At 39.0% G+C, this 16,627-nt stretch overlaps 1 protein-coding gene across 6 annotated transcripts in view; it reads right to left on the bottom strand.

Annotated features, from left to right (window-relative positions):
• The window catches only part of FRMD3 (FERM domain containing 3), a 152,727-nt gene that overhangs the window by 12,495 nt on the left and 123,605 nt on the right, over positions 1–16,627 (bottom strand). For all 6 annotated transcript variants that reach the window (XM_030004863.1, XM_041120968.1, XM_030004864.1 and 3 more), the window contains 5 exons: positions 16,122–16,185; positions 15,001–15,089; positions 11,616–11,690; positions 10,411–10,479; positions 7,085–7,206 (listed from right to left, as the gene is read on the bottom strand). In XM_030004863.1, coding sequence (XP_029860723.1) covers positions 7,085–7,206; positions 10,411–10,479; positions 11,616–11,690; positions 15,001–15,089; positions 16,122–16,185 — 419 coding nt within the window. The remainder of the gene's footprint in view (positions 1–7,084; positions 7,207–10,410; positions 10,480–11,615; positions 11,691–15,000; positions 15,090–16,121; positions 16,186–16,627) is intronic.

Below are 16,627 nucleotides of genomic sequence, written 5' to 3'. Positions count from 1 at the left end.
AAATATTTGCAGAAAATGTATAGGTACAAAAGTAAAAATCCTATGTTGTGGTTACAAACCTTAGTCACAAGGCAAGCCAATGAGATGAAAATGCTTTCATTTCAAGACTATAATCAAAGCTGACCTGCCTGTGTATAAACAAGAAGAGAAATTTCCTAAGTTTGGGAAAAATGTCTCTCTTTGCATATGTACTCCAGTTCCCATTTGTGGACAACTATTGGACACATTCATATCCACCAGAAAGAAGTGTTGCTTCAGAAGGCTGGGCAATTCCCCGTCCATGTCAAACAGAGATTTGCAGGCTCCTAAAAAAGGCATGACACACATATGCTGGCTGCTGATAGCTTGCTCCAGCTGGAATGCAACCACATGCACAGCATCACACTGTCCTAGTGGAAAAGGAGCTCTTACTGGGTCCACTGAAACCACAGAGAGGAGATAAACTGGAAGGAGTGTACTGGTGGGGATGTAGTCTCTCACTTCCCAGAATACTTACCTTTAATGTTTACAACTTGTTGTGCCACCTGAGTCTTCACATCTATCTGATGTCCTTTTTCCCTCTGCACCATAATGTCAATGATGTGCATGCAAATATGTGGGAAAGGTAGGGGGCACGGGAGAGAGTCCTGCAAATGTGTATTTTACACCAAGTGATTTCTCTCATGAAAGACATCTGCTTCAGTGGAGCTTTTGAAAGCATCTTTACGGTGGCTCCTTTCCCCTGCCTGCCTCACCCATATAGTATGAATATCCAGCAGTGCTCCTTTTTGCTCCTTCCTCCTGCAGGGCAAACACTCTTCTCTTCCTTTCCTTCTCTGCAAGCACTTCCTTGTGGGTCTGAGGAAAGATCAAGTGCCCTTTTGCTTCCTACCTCCATGCTGTCACCACTTCAGACACAAGATTCTGTCTGCTGTTCTCATCTTTGTTCTCATAACTGTTGTAGCAACCAGAAGATGATCATTAAAATCTCACTAAAAAGGGTTGAACCTTCACTGTGTACACAGCTACAAAAACTGGAAAGCACCAATTCTTACAAAAGTCTAACCACCAATGTGTTCAATACGCAAAGGAAAGCCTAATCGAGGACCTAAGCATCACCTGGACAAGGCTGTGAATGATTTCCAACAGGAGCACACTCATGTCAATGAATAAACATGTATCAATTATGCTTCATGTGACCATGCTTATGCAAAAGAGAAATGACTGTGAGATTTCAAGTCACTGCCAACAAACCATGCATACAAAACTAAGGGAGATTTATGCTGAAATCTTGCAGCTCAGTCAGCAACCCTCTGTCTCTACTACTAAATCTCAGCAAGCAAGGAACAGGCTCTGTCTCCTGAGAGAAAGAAGACTTTGCCTGAGCTGACAATGGCAGCATGTCCTGCATGGTGGTTGGAAGATGTTTTTCAGAGAGGACTTTCCAGACAAGGAGCCTGCTTCTCTCCTGCAGAGCTGCCTGGGACTCTATGTGCAGAAGAAGGCCAGAAAGGCGATGGGTCTACTCTCAGTAACTAATTGGTTTTGCAGCTCTTGTCACTCTCCTCCTTCCTAAATTGCTACTCTAGTTATTACACAGCTGAAAGACTAATGACTGGTCGGAACTGTGACAGAGACCTTTAGCATTCATGCCCCGTTACAGAGGAGGCAGAAAACAGTGGATGGTTACATAACTTCTCTTAAAATCAGAAAGTATGGTTCACAAAAGCAAAAACAATCCCCTCTCAAAACCAGAAAACTAAAACTAATAAAACACTCTTCAAAACTAATATCCTTCCCCAGCCAGTGAAAATAGTGAACAGGAAATATCTATTCAAGCATAACAATTTTAACATATTTGTGAAAAGAAAGTATATCACCTGTCTTCAGATTTTAGAGGTACCTTATTATGGTGATGGGGGAAATGTTGTTTAGTTTGTAACAAAAGTAGTGACCTTATTTCATAGACACATGGGATGGTAAACACCTGGAAATCTGAGAATTTGTAAATAAGTTATGAAGGAAAGCTAGCAGAGCTAATTCTTGTTAGCATTTGGTATTGTTATCTTGAAGTGAAAGGTTTGCTTGTAAACAAGTTGTTTTCAGACCTTGTAGGGCTCAATTACATGGTTAGAGCACTGTAAATCCAAGTTAGTTTTTTGAACACAGACACAATCACGCATGCAGTGATGTTAAGATCTCCTGAGGCCAGAACACTCTTTGGGGCACTGCCAGAAACTTGCAAGACAAAGTGCGCAGTAATGGGAGAAACTTAAGATGACCAGACTTTATTCCATAAATAAGAGAACTATCTCAATGTTAAAAAACTACCAAAAAAATGGTAGAAAATTCCATTACATATAACTTGAACTAAGGGTGCTCACTTTGGCCTCTACGAAGTTTAATGGAATATTAGAAGAAATTAATTATCTCTGAAGACCACAGGAATCTAAAATAGAATTGTTATTTTATTTAGAAAAGCTATCAAGAAATCTGATGAACTCCTACATATTACAATTTTTTATATCATATACCCACACACAGGAGTATTGCTTCTGCTAATTTCACAGGGAAAAGCTGTTTGATGCTATATGACACAAGACATTTCATGATTCTCTCTGATGTATTAAGATAAATTGTGTCTCATGTACAACACGTATGATTTTAAAAATACAATTGTTGACAAGCTGTGTATTAGTTCTACCCAGAGAAACAGTTAGCACTAACCCAGTAATTTTTTTTTGCAATAAAAATTAAATGTAACAACACTGAGCTGTGCCCAAGGAAAAAAGTGGACTAGATTACCTGTTACAGTGTTCTTGCTGTACAAATGTAACATGTAAACAGATACTTTACATTATTTCATATTTTACTAGCATATTTTTAATATTTATTCATACTATTATTCATAAGTGGCCAATTTCTCATGCGTTGTTGCCTAAGCTGTACCCACAAAAGCTCCATATGCCTTTGTTCTACAACAAAAGCTTACACAGATGAGAACCCACACACACAGACAACTAGGCTGGTAGTAGCTGGTGTGTGCTCATTCCCATACATGCGTATAAGATGCAACAAAGACTCCACATTATAAAGTAAACATAAGTAAAGATATCATTCACACCAATTAATTGCCATTAATGCAATATTTCTTAGACTTGAGTGACACACAAAAATAAGTTAGCTAAAGGATAAGAGCTCTCCATACACAACTCAGATGCACAGGCATACAACATCATAAGAAAAAAAATCTTAAAAGATCAATGAGGACATCTAAAAAATGTGTAAATCTGGGAAAGAAAAAATTGAGGAACATGGACTTCAAACAGGAGAAATTCAGAGTGAGTCTGTGCCATCAACTCTCTCTTTTCTAAAATAAAGTACAAGGTAGATCAATCAATACAATGACTGAAGCACGCTACTTTCACTTTAGTTGCTCCAAAAGCAAGAGTCAATGTCACCAGGAAAATAATTCATGTATGAAACCTGAGCACACAAGTATCACGTGACTTAAAAGAAGTTTTCATTACTTTGTCAAAACCACATTAATATCCTGTGATTCAGAGGTATGGTTTTGCCTTTTTTTTTTTTTTTTTTTTAATTGGACTATGCAAATAAGTGAAGCCCTGATAGCATTTGGCGCTTGGAAATCCAAAGACAATGATCTACCATCTGCAAAATAATTGCCAAGTGATCAGGACAGGCAATAATCTGTCCCACCAAACCAGAGGGTGAAAGAAGGCAGCCACACAATTCCTATAGCATTACCAAAAGAAATATAATTTGTTCAACTGTATATGGAGCAAGGACCACAGAAAGGGCATAATAGGACCATTCAGAAGGACCTAATTTGGCCATCTGTGATGAAGATGAATTTTGCAATCACACTTCTGGATACACTTAAAACTTTTGTAGCTAGGTGCCTTTTGAAGAATGTCTTTTAGGTTCAAATGATCTCTCCAGGCATACCTGACACTCAAACATGTAAAATCTAATTCCATGTGATAACCTTCTATGCACGACAGTAATTTTACGGTTGCATCTTTACACTACCATGCCTCTTTCCTCCTCCTGAGACAGAAAGGACATTGGTGCAAAACAAGAGTCAGCAACAAGGAATGTGAAAGCCTGAAAAATCTTAAGCAGTAGCAACAAAGCACCGACAGATGACCAGCAAAACCTAAGGCATGAGGGCTTGGGATTAGTTTTTTAATTTGATAAAATATGTATTGGCTCATGGCCAATCTCTTAGGTAAGTCACTTACATAACTATAATTTAAAATAGGAATAAAAGCACATTTAAGTAAAAATACCAATTCAAATCTAAGTGCTTAAATTAGTAATTGGACAGCTGTATACGGCCTCTAAGTGCAGACTGAAGAATTGCGTCTTGAAGAATGAGACACCAATAGACAAACTCAGGATATTTTTGCCTGCCATTCTAATAAAAAATAAAATGCTATTACTTGTTTTCAAATCCTCTTGCATAAGTGTCAACTGCTAAAGTAACTATTAGAGTGATATCATGGGCATACAGTAACTTTCTTCCCACAAACAGTGGTCATTTATGACCATGTTCAGTCAGCACACCCTTTCTTACATGTCTGCAAAACCACTGGACAATTCAGGCTTTTTGGAGGACAGCTTCACTTCAGCATGACAGCCAGAGTAGATTTGTAAGATGAAATTTCGTGCAGGAGAATGGCTGGGCTTTAGTTGTTTTTCAATATTTGATTGCATCGTGTTTATTTTCCATCTGAAAGGATTATCTTAGGGACAACAAGGCAAGCTGAAGCTGCTCAAAATCCCCTGCAGACTCTGCTATCACCATCTCCGGTGGCTTTGTCCCCCAGCAACTACCAAGTAATTGACACAAAATCTTCCCTCTCACCTGCCAGTTTCTGTTAGTTCAGTTTCATACCACCCAGGCTCAGCCAACTCAGAGTTCATCTCTCCAGAATTTTCAGGAAGCAGAAGTATTTACCCAAGACACTGAGGCCATCATATTTTTGGCCATGTGTTTTGCTCATAATATATAAAGCCACTTTAAGATTAAGAAGTACGTTTTGCTCAGTTAAAAGACAAAGGTGTGCACTCTCCTGAGTCTGCGCAAGGTATGCACAGCTGACAGCCCTGTTATAGCCAGGTCTGCCAACAAGTTGGTTGGGCCGATCTACACAGCACAGTGCAGCACAGTGTGAAGGTCTCAGCCATCAGCAGCTGGAACATCCATATGCATACGGCAGCACCTTGCAGAAATATGAGCATGGGTGCTGGAAGCTGCATTAGCCAGCCCATGCAGCAAAGGGAGATCTGACCTAGTCAGGGCTGCACCGTGCTCTCAACAACATCTGCAGGCTCTTTGGAAAGCACCCCAGGGTGTCCACCCCCACCTCAGGCCTCGACATTTAGAGAGATGCCAAGGCTGTTTCACACGTGTAGCACAATAAAAGCAGTTTCCCAATGCAGTTGAGTCAGTCCCAGGGCTAGCTGCCTCCCCTCTCCCCACCTCCTGCTTCTGCCCTTGCCCTTGCACAGGACCTTGCCCAAACCTCTCTGATAAGTGCTGGTGCAAGAAGATGGGAATCCACAGAATTGGATTGAGTGCACGTGGGGAAGAGAGCCAGCATCAGCGTCAGAGAGCTGTGAGATCAATTCAAGCTGCAATTTTATAATATAGCCAAGTTCACTGCAGAAAAATAATGTAAAAGAGCTAAATACTGTTAACTTAGCAGCTGGTGGTATTTAACTGTGCATAACATATTCTACAGGAAACCCACCAGCAAATATTTCTATTAAATTGTAGTAGTAACAACAATCTGTCTGACTAAAAGGAAACACGACTTTCAAACTTATGTAATACATACATTTGAAACTATCACTCTCTGGTGAGCGTATAGCAATAGTAAGTCAGCAGTTTCCAGAAATGGATTTCATTGCTTAGATTTGTAAGTGTGGCACAGCAGCTTTACAAGCAGCAAGCTGTTGTTACTCTGCGGTGGTGGCAACTGCCTAGCAGGAACACAGTGTTGGTACTTGGCTGCCAGAAAGTGAATTCTCAGATGCAGGTATTTCACAGCAGAGGTAAACATAATTGTTAAAATTAACTACCTGTCATGTAGCTACTACTACTTATTATAATAAGCTAAGTACACAGATAATCTAATTCACCTTGTTCTTACTACATTCAGTGTTGAAACCCCGAAGAATGAACAAAACCTGTTCATATGACTCCTATGAAATGAAATTAGGATGTACTCCCATGAAAATGAACATATTTGCTCAGCTGTTTTCTGCTTCCCATTAACTGACCACAACAAAGCAACAGCAGAGGTCATATTTCCCAACTTCTGAAACAATTAGCTCACTACATCTCAAGTAAGAACTACTGTTAAGTTTTGTTTGGTTGGCTTCCTTTCTTCTTAGGAAGAATGCAGTTACCCTCATTTAAGATAGCTAAGATGTTCATACCATTCTTCGTAACAACTGGATCTCAAAAGACAGGTGTTGAATGCAATTTTTAAAATATCAAGGAACAAACAAATAAATGGAAAACCTTGTTCTACAAAATGCATTCAAACTGATCTTCAATAACATCCCTTTTCGTCTGTGGGATTAAATTAGCAGAGAATCTTTCCTAGCTGAGCTTCAAATAATGTCCCTTTTTGTCAATGGAATTAAATTAGCAGAGAGTTTTTCCTAACTTTAGAACAGAAAGAAAGAAATACAAAAGTAAAGGGAAGGAAGGAAACCAACATACCTAGCTGTAAATTGCTGGTTTTCACTCCTGAGTAACTGCAGTTACTATTTAGTAAAATGGTGCTATGTTGAGATTATTTATTTCCTGTTAAATTCCTTTCACCTGACAATCTAAAAAAAGATTTTTGAAACAGAAGGCTCAACAGCTCCTCACTATGTATCTCACATGAGGCTTGTTCCTTGAGCTAGTGATCATTTCTCAGTATGACATGCAGAGGATTAATGGTGTACTTCTAATGGAAATTACTAGATTTCTTCCATATCGCTGAGTCAGTAACACAGCTTTTTCCATATGTTTTAGAATAAATATTGGTAGTGTTTGGCAGGAATTGGGTAAGTGACTCACCTTCATCTAAAGGAACCTCCTCCTCCTCACAGGGAGAAGGAAGGAGGGGCTGTAGAGGTTCCATGTTGATTATGAGTTGCTTGTTCAAGGAGGGAGAGCTGCGACTCTGGGTAATGCTGGTTCTAAAAGAAGGGGGAAAACAGCATCAGTTTATTCACAAGGAAACAACTGCAGTTCAATACATCTCATCTCAGAATTGTTTTGCATAAATTACACTAGGCCTTGAGCTATCATAACAAGTTCTGCACACTGAACGCTGCTTTCAGCCGTGTTATTTTGCACCCTCAGCAGATATAGACCTTTCAATATCTGAATTGCAAGAGAAAGTTTTGTGCTGGTTTACTTCTCTTTACGCAGCCTGACTCCTTTTCATCTTATGCAGGATTTCAGTGTGTTGTTCCTTCCACACTGCACAGCACACATCAGTATTTGGCTTCATGGAAGGGGAAGGTAGAGAGGATACAAATAATTTTCTTCATGTTGTTCCATTGCCTCCGGGACTGGGTAAAGGATTTGTTATGGTTTGAGCACTGCAGACTAAAGACTAAAGCAAGAACAACCGTATCCCTTCAGTTAACAGATACACAGTGCTCTTATTCTCACGCACACCAGATACTGCCTCTACACCATGCCTCCAGGTGCTCAGGCTGGTTTTCTTTCTTGTCTTCCTTGGCTCTAACAGCCTTTCCTGGTAGCAGGTGTTGAACTTTCTCAGGAAAGTTTGAGGAATGCTGTTGATTTGCTTCAGTCATGAGGCTCATTAGCTAAAATCATATTACTGAGAATATAAAATGGCTCTCTAGAATAAGTTAACTAGGACTTACATGATACAGGCCTTGAAGCAAGAGTCCTGCAATAAATTTGAACCATTACATTATAAAATATTTACTTTTGACAGAAGCAAAGATAAAAAGGAAGAGGATTCTACTTGACTTCAAATGGTACATAGGTACAGTGAGGAAGTTTCAAAAAATGCATTTCAACTTTGCACAAAGACTCAACTTACAATTCCACATAGATAAACAACCTGAACAAAGCACCTGTTGCAAGTGAAAAGAAGGGACTGTGTGTTGCTGAGGATTTATGTAAACTTGGGACACAGATGTCCTACTCTAAGTCACATTACATATCATTAAATATTCTGTGGGGATAAACAAGCTTTCTTGCTCAATTGCCATGATTCCTTGCTCATTAATGTATGCCCAAAGCTACTTATGTCCTCATTTGCATTCTGTGAGCAGTCTGTAATAGTTATTTAGTTTAAATTTTCACTTCCAAAGAAGTTTTTCACTCGGATTACTGTAATTACAATCACTGCAACCCAGCAGTACTTCCACAGGCTTGTTATGCACCCCCATGATCTTTGTGCTTGCTGTAAAGAGCTATCAAGCAACCCCCAAAATAGAAGTGCCTAGGAGCACACATAAGGCTCCTACTCCATGCTTATTTACAAAGATGTCTCCTTCAGGCATGCCCTGGAATCAAAATATTAAATCATTCAGTGTGCATTTGTCAGAACTCTCCACCACATTAATGCTATATGACTACACACTCCAACAGATTTTCAGTCCCTAGTGCTTTAAGTGTAATATCCAAACACAAAGATACTGAAGAGTAACCTCCTCACAACTGCATGTTTCTTTCTCAATGCAGCCATGTCACCACTGAACTGACTTCGAGGAAGGGAGGACAGGGAGAGAAAACTTTATATATATTTAAATATATATGTATATTTGCCTTCAATCATATAATTTCCTCTAAAAGTTTTGCATCCAAAAAACTACCATTTCCCACCCCGAAATCCTCTTTCACAGAGTAACGTGCTTCTGAAGCCCGCTTTTTTTTTGAGCTGAAAATTTGCTTTTTGCCTACTTGTGCTATTAGAAGGAGAAGCTATCTACCTCTGTCTCCCACTTCAAAACCTGCACTATAAAAACACTTGAAATCATTAGACTTTTTCTTAGTCTTTCTAAGAAACTAAACTTGGAGCTACCATTATACTGTAAATGCAAGCATTTTAAGAAGGTTAATCATAAAAAATATACATTACTATTTATGGGTGTTAAATCCATATGAAGTTGCTCTATAACCTTATTTGCCCTCTGATCTGTTTCTTCATGTACACTACGAGTTTTAAACAATATGCTTAAAATACACTAAATACTGAAAGCAAAGAAAAGCAAAATACAAGATAAAAAATAATTTTACATTAAAACTCTTTCTTATACTGTGGAAAAAAGAAACACTATGGGAAGTAGGCAATAAGCTATTTCCTTATGTGAGTAACTATTTTCATTTAAAATGCATTTGTGTGCCCAAGTATTCTACCCTGCCTCAATGATGGACCTATACTCTGTCTTCCATGTTCTCAGTCAACACATTCGAGACTGTCACTTACCCCATTTTAAAATGTAATCTGCAAAAGCATGTTCAAAAGCATCCCTGCATGGCCTTACTATTAATTACATAGTAGGGCTGCACAACATATTTATAAATATTTGCTGCAAATATATTCCTACCCTTTAGTAAAGACAATCCACTTTTCTCTCAAATATAGATGGAATAGCCATATTCAATCAAAAATAAACCAAACACACACATCCTACCCCTGAAAAAAAAATCACAATAAAAATAAGGATATGGCTGTAGAATGTTCACAAAGTTCAGTAACCTTTTTAAAAAGTTTTTAAATAGCTTTTTCATGCTGGCCTCTTTCTTCTTTTCTGAAGGACTTTAATTAGGTTCTTACCAATTTTCATTGTCACTACAATGAGTGCCAAGGACCAGAAAGCATTAGTTTTCTTTTAAAATCTAGCTGCTTATTTCTAACAAGCCAAATATTTCTCTGAAAAAAAAGATTGTCTGATCTTTTTTCTTTTTACTGAATGAACTTCCTGCTTTTTAATCCGACTGCGTTATGCAAAAACTATCAAGTATACTGTTAAACATACCCATGTACCTACACAACACAGAATCTTTCAAAACCAGGCAAGAACTAGGAATGAAATGAGAATGTACTTTTCTGTCAGGATCATGTAATAACAGTCTATGTCATAACACAGAAAATAATATAAGCTACTTATCTGACTGATTGATTAAACCCAGCTGCGAAGCAGCACAGATTAAGTTCCCTTGTGCAGGAGACAATACGGCATTGTCAGAATTTTGTAACACTGGCAACACATATTTCCAAAGGCTTGCATGCCCCATTGTGGAAGCTTAGAACGACAGCCATTACATCTCACAGTAAAGGAAAGAGAATTTCTCTGTAGAGAACAATAATCCTCCTTAGTCCTTAAACTTTAATATTGAATGTCAAGACATACCTGTGAACTTCAGGAGGTTCCCTCTGGATTTTAGAGCTTGCCTCCACCACCTCTTTGGCTACTTTTCCACTGCATTAAAACATGAAATAAATATTCAAGCAAATACTAAGATGAGCTCATTACATGCCAAACACTATACATAAATGAACAATTAAGTTACATTCAAAAGAAAAAAAGAAAAAAAAAATCCTACGTAGTGGGAATATAGTGTCCCAGATTAAAAATTCTGCTGACCATTTCTCTGCAAAGCTACTGAAGAAAAAGCAACCTTTTGTAGTAGAACACTAGGAGTAAGACTGGCCTATCCCACTAATGCACCCCTGGTCAAGAACTGCCCAGTTACAGAGGGCATACGGTCTCTGCACGGGCCACGTATCGTTGTTTTTACAGAAACTGCACCAAAAGTGGAACACTGCTCTCATGAAACTGGTCTTTGACAGAAGTCTGTACAAAGCCTCCAGGATGCTAAAGAGACAACAGAAAATCTTTCTAATCCTGACCTGAATTACGTGTTGTCGTGGTTTAACCCCAGCCAGCAGCTAAGCACCACGCAGCCGCTCACTCACTCCCCCCCACCCAGTGGGATGGGGGAGAAAATCGGGAAAAAGAAGCAAAACCCATAGGTTGAGATAAGAACGGTTTAATAGAACAGAAAAGAAGAAACTAATAATGATAATGATGACACTAATAAAATGACAACAGCAATAATGAAAGGATTGGAATGTACAAATGATGCGCAGTGCAATTGCTCACCACCCGCCGACCGGCACCCAGCTAGTCCCCGAGCAGCGATTCCCCGCCCCCCCCCCCCAGTTGCTATACTGGATGGGACGTCCCATGGTATGGAATACACCGTTGGCCAGTTTGGGTCAGGTGCCCTGGCTGTGTCCTGTGCCAACTTCTTGTGCCCCTCCAGCTTTCTCGCTGGCTGGGCATGAGAAGCTGAAAAATCCTTGACATTTGTCTAAACACTACTAGCAGCAACTGAAAACATCAGTGTTATCAACATTCTTCTCATACTGAACTCAAAACATAGCACCGTACCAGCTACTAAGAAGACAGTTAACTCTATCCCAGCTGAAACTAGGACACGTGTGAACAGGTTGTCAAGAGGGAAGATCCCTCAATTTGCCATGAGTAATTACTGATGTTTTCTCTTACTTTCTGAAATGGCTTACCATGAAAAAGAAACAGGAAACACCCACCTATATCGAAATCTACTGCCTTTAAAAAATATCTTGCTGCTGGACATGGTCTTGATCTGACTGGATTTTGCATACCTTGAAGAAAAAGAACAGAGGCTGTCACATTTTCAGCACAGAAGGAACATGATAAGCAAAAACGAACAAGGCAAACTACAAGCTTTGTTATTTTTATACTACAAAGTAATACTCAATAATTGGTCTTTCCAACTTTTTTTAAGGCCATTATACAAATTACAATATAAAGCACACATAAAACAATTCAGACAGCATGGAAAAACTGAACATAAAACAAGTGATTACCTGGATAGGAAAGCAAGAAAATTAAATGCAGACACTTGCTGCATCTCTAGGGACTCTCATTCACAGAATGAAGGAAAGACTGTGGTACACCAAAAGACCCTAGGACAAGTTTGCCCTAACACCACCCTGTTTGTGGGAAGATATGGCTATTTCACTTCCCCACTAGTAAAACAAAGAAATAATAAAGAAGTGGTAACACTTGCCTCCAAAAATAGTTGCTTTTCCAATGTCTCTATACAGTCAACTCCTTAATAGTCTACGTCATATCCTACTGCTTCTCTCTAATCACGAAGTACACAGCAACCTTTTATCACAGTCTTTTATCACAAAGATCATGGAAGAGTATCCCAGACACTCCATCACCTTGACATTCTCTGCCTTCAAAATGGCAAATTGATTTCATATTGAGTCTCTCATTCCCAGACCCTAGTAAGCAATTTTCTATGATTTGTATCTACCTGATAATAATCACAACAGTCAACCCTGAGCCTGGATCAAGACAGGACTAAAAGTGTTTTTCAAGACATGCCAAGCAATCATGACCTTATCTTAAATTCCAAGTCTCAAGCTCTTCTAAGCAGAGGAGAGGACGAAATCTAATTAAAGCAAAGTGTCATTATCATGAATTATTTACACAACCTGGCTACCTCTGTTCTAATCTTATTGGAATACCTTGTTGCTATCATACAGAACATAAATAGGATTTATCTAATGCTGTTAAGTAACCAACAGTCCACACTCAGTACAACTCAGTTTCTCTGAAATGTATGAAAACTTTTGCTGTTTCAAAACTACTATCCTAAGCCTTTATTTACAGATTGCTTTGGCTTCAGTTTCATGTTTGGAGGATTGTTGTTATTTTTCTGCACTCTGCTTATTAACCATTACTATTTTCCAATCTATCGGCCAGGTTCCTCTCCACTGAATATCACTACCAATCTTCATTTTACTAAAGTAGTCCTCTTTTAAGACCCACCAAAATTGAAACAGGCAAGCATAATTTTAAGCAATCATGCTAAAGAAATAAGCCCACAGTAGTGCCCGAAGACATTTGGAAAGTAGAAAAAAACATGAGAGAAGCAGCCCCACAGACACCAAGGCCAGTGAAGAAGGAGAGGGAGGAGGTGCTCCAGGCACCGGAGCAGAGATTCCCCTGCAGCTCATGGAAAAGACCATGGGGAAGCAGGCTGTCCTCCTGCAGCCCATGGAGGTCCACAGCAGAGGAGATATCCACATTGCAGCCCATGGAGGACCCTGCACTACAGCACATGGACATATTCTGAGGGAAGCTGCAGCCCATGGAGAGCCCACACAGAAGCTGGCTCCTGGCAGAAGTTGTGGCCCATAGAGCAGAACCCATGCTGCAGCAGGTTTATCCTGAAGGACTGGAGCCCATGGGAAGGACCCGTGCTGGAGCAGTTTCTGAAGGGCACTGGAGCAGTGGAAAAGTTTGAGGAGGAAGGAGCAGCAGACAGAAACTGCTATGAACTGACTGCAACCCCCATTCCCCTTCTCCCTGCACTGCTTGGGGCAAGGAGGACATAGAGGAGTCAGAAATGAAGGAGTGAAGTTGAGCTTGGAAAGAAAGAGGGAAGGGGTGTTTTTAGTTTTGCCTTTATTGACACTTTAAAATAGAGCAAGACGGTGAGAAACAAATTAAATTAACCTTCCCCAAGTCAAGCCTGGTTTGCCCGTGACAGGAATTGGTAAGCAATCTTTCTGTCTTTAACGCAACCCATAACCTCTTTCATCGTATTTTCTCCCCTTGACCTGTGGAGGAGGGAGTGAGAAAGCAGCTGGGCAGGCATCTGGCACCTAATCAAAGCCAAACCCACCACAACCATGTATTTGTGACCAAAACCCAAACAGTTAATATAACAACCATTTAACAATAAGAGTAGAGAGATGATATTCCTATAAGTCTCCCTCAGACATCTTTACTTTGAGCACTAATTTCTCTCCTTTGGGTGGGAATTATTTCCTATTCTATTTATTTCTAGAAATATAAAAAAAAACCTGCTCAAACACCATGCACTATGTCTACTTCCAATGGAAAGCACTCCTGATAATCTTTTTATTAATTCAGTCTCAAACACAGTAGTTGTTAACATAGAGAATTAACAGCTGTACTGTTCCAGCTCATATTTCCTGTTTCTTCATTGAATATATCAATTGAATAGATTATATTGATATGTTATTGTACCAGTGTTGAAATGAAACAGGGAATCTTCTCCAAAATAAAGCAGGTCATTAACATCCATGTTAGAAGACACATTCTTCCCACTTAGTTATTATTCACCCTTACAGCAGCCCCCTGGTGCTGTTATGCTCCAACACAGAAACAATAATTTTTATAAAATATGCAAGATGCTGTAAGGAGAGACTAAGTAAGAAGAATAAAAGCTATATGCCTAAAGGGAAGCATCAATAAACAGATCTAACAAAGTCAACAGAGGGCAAAAGGAACACAATAAGAGCTTTTTAATGAGGAATTATTTTCAAGTTGTCTTTTAGGGAATAGGGAGGAAGACACTCCTTTTTTCTTGACAATTTAAAGGCTTTTAAAAAAAAATCAAACGAGATGGCTGGCAACTTGCAAAATGTATCTAAGAACATTTTCTTTTCTTTTTTAAACCGTTTCAGAGAATTTTTTTTTTTTAATCAACTCTTACTAAACCTTGGATTTCAAGTGGGAGAACATCACCTACCAGCAGAAGAGCCCAGAGAATCAAGTATAACAGATTGTTTCCTTCATTCTCAAGGTATTCAACAGCAGGTCTAAGATTAACAACTATGTTCCCAGACACAAGTGCAGTACCATGTCCATCCAACATCACACTACAGAGCAGCAAAACCAGTGTGCTGGAAGAAGTGTAATTATTCACTGCCAAAACCCTCCTGCCTCATTCAGATTTTAAACAATTTACAATACTGGCTTGAAATTAAATAATATTCCTCATTAGCTTGCGTATTTTCTGTCTGCATTTTGAATTCTGTTAATTAAATGGAACATTTCACGTTAAACAACCTTCTACTCACATGCACACTTTTTTACTTTTACTATAATCACTTCAGGTTTACATACTTGTAAAAAGCCTGGTTCTCCACCCCACACTTCCAAAGATGCTTGCAGGCTGCTGGTGTAGAGGTATGGAATGACAGCACAGCCTTTTTCTAAGTGAAAGGAAAAGAAGGCAAATAAAAGTAATGAAAACGTAGAATTCTCAAAGACTGAAGTAGCTGTACCTGATGGCATCATCATGAACCAGATACACTGAAGACCAAGTTTTCCTGAGTAGCCTTGCTCTGTGGTTCACCCACAGAAGTACAACCAATACGTAACTGATATTTAAGCTGCCCAGGCAATTGTTTCAGAAATACAAGGGGATGCTTGGAGGTGACAGAGAAGAGCATATGTACAAGTGGCTTGTAGAATAAACCTGTACCAACTGTATTCACACCAAAATCAAAAGAGGGAAGTCTCTATAGTCAATATTTCACCTTGCACAGTTGCTGCACTACTTACCATCCACTTCTCCCTGTTCCCTATGTCCTACCATCAAATCCTCCTTGCAACCACACAAACAGCCCCTGACACCTCTGGCGTTATTTCCTTCCTTCATTTTCTATTTCTTACCTAGACTGCATCCAAAGCAGTAACCTTGGGCTATGTCACTCTGCCCTAGGGGCAGAACTGATTATAGCATCCTGTAGGCAAAAATCTCTACAATTTCAATGGCAAGAGCCTAAGGACAGGACTCCTGACTGCATAGGACAGACTCCAGCCTATTCAGCTGACCAATATTTGAGGACATGATTGTAATTAGCTGAAAATACCTCACATTGATCCAGGTATCAATGTTCACCTGAATTTTCAATCATATACAGATGTCACTCATGCTTTAGAGTGGGTAGGTACAGCTTTAGCACTTTAAAATCCATTAAAACTTGACTACACAGATGACCAAAACCATGAGCAATCAACACAGCACTGCATGAATGTTAAGTGAGAAATGTCTCAACCCTTTGCAAATTAGACATTCTTTTGACAACAGCAATATTCTTGTTCACTCATATTCTATATTGTAGTTACAATATGAAGTACAATTATTGATTGTTTAGAAGTTTGTTTAGTTAAAAAATGATGTTATGATTTAGTTGATTCTAAATCGTATACAGAAGTTCTCTGAAAATATTAAACCTGACCTCTTTCTGAGCTCCAAACACATAAAAAGTCTTCCCTTCAAATTTCAGTTTATAGACATCACACCTAGAAAGAAAAAAATCATTTAAGTATAGGAAAAATAGATAGATCTACAGGTATGTAGAACCCATTTCTACACGTATGTAGAAACTTGCATGCAAGTTTCCTTGATTCCCAAAGTCAAGCAGGCTGTCAAATGACAAAGAGCCTCAACAGAAGTTTTACAACCTTATAGCATAAAAGTATTTAATATTCTAATGTTCTTTAGAGTTGAAAACATAAGCCCAGAGTATTTCTTTACATCCCTATGCACCTTCAAAGTATTAACTTTGGCTGCTGGAAAATGAAGAGGAAATTAAAAGTAGGCAGAAGCTGATGTTTACATTCTATTTATCACACAGTCTGTAATTCCTCTTCTATCTTAAAACCTTGGAACATATAATGTAATTAAATTGAGGGAAAGAAAATACTCTTTTCTCTATCCTTATTTACTTGTGGTTTCATATCA

This window comes from Aquila chrysaetos, chromosome Z, assembly GCF_900496995.4.
Source record: "Aquila chrysaetos chrysaetos chromosome Z, bAquChr1.4, whole genome shotgun sequence".
NCBI lineage: Eukaryota > Metazoa > Chordata > Aves > Accipitriformes > Accipitridae > Aquila > Aquila chrysaetos.
Note: the sequence above shows the minus strand (reverse complement) of the source record. Positions and strands in the feature narration are given on the sequence as shown.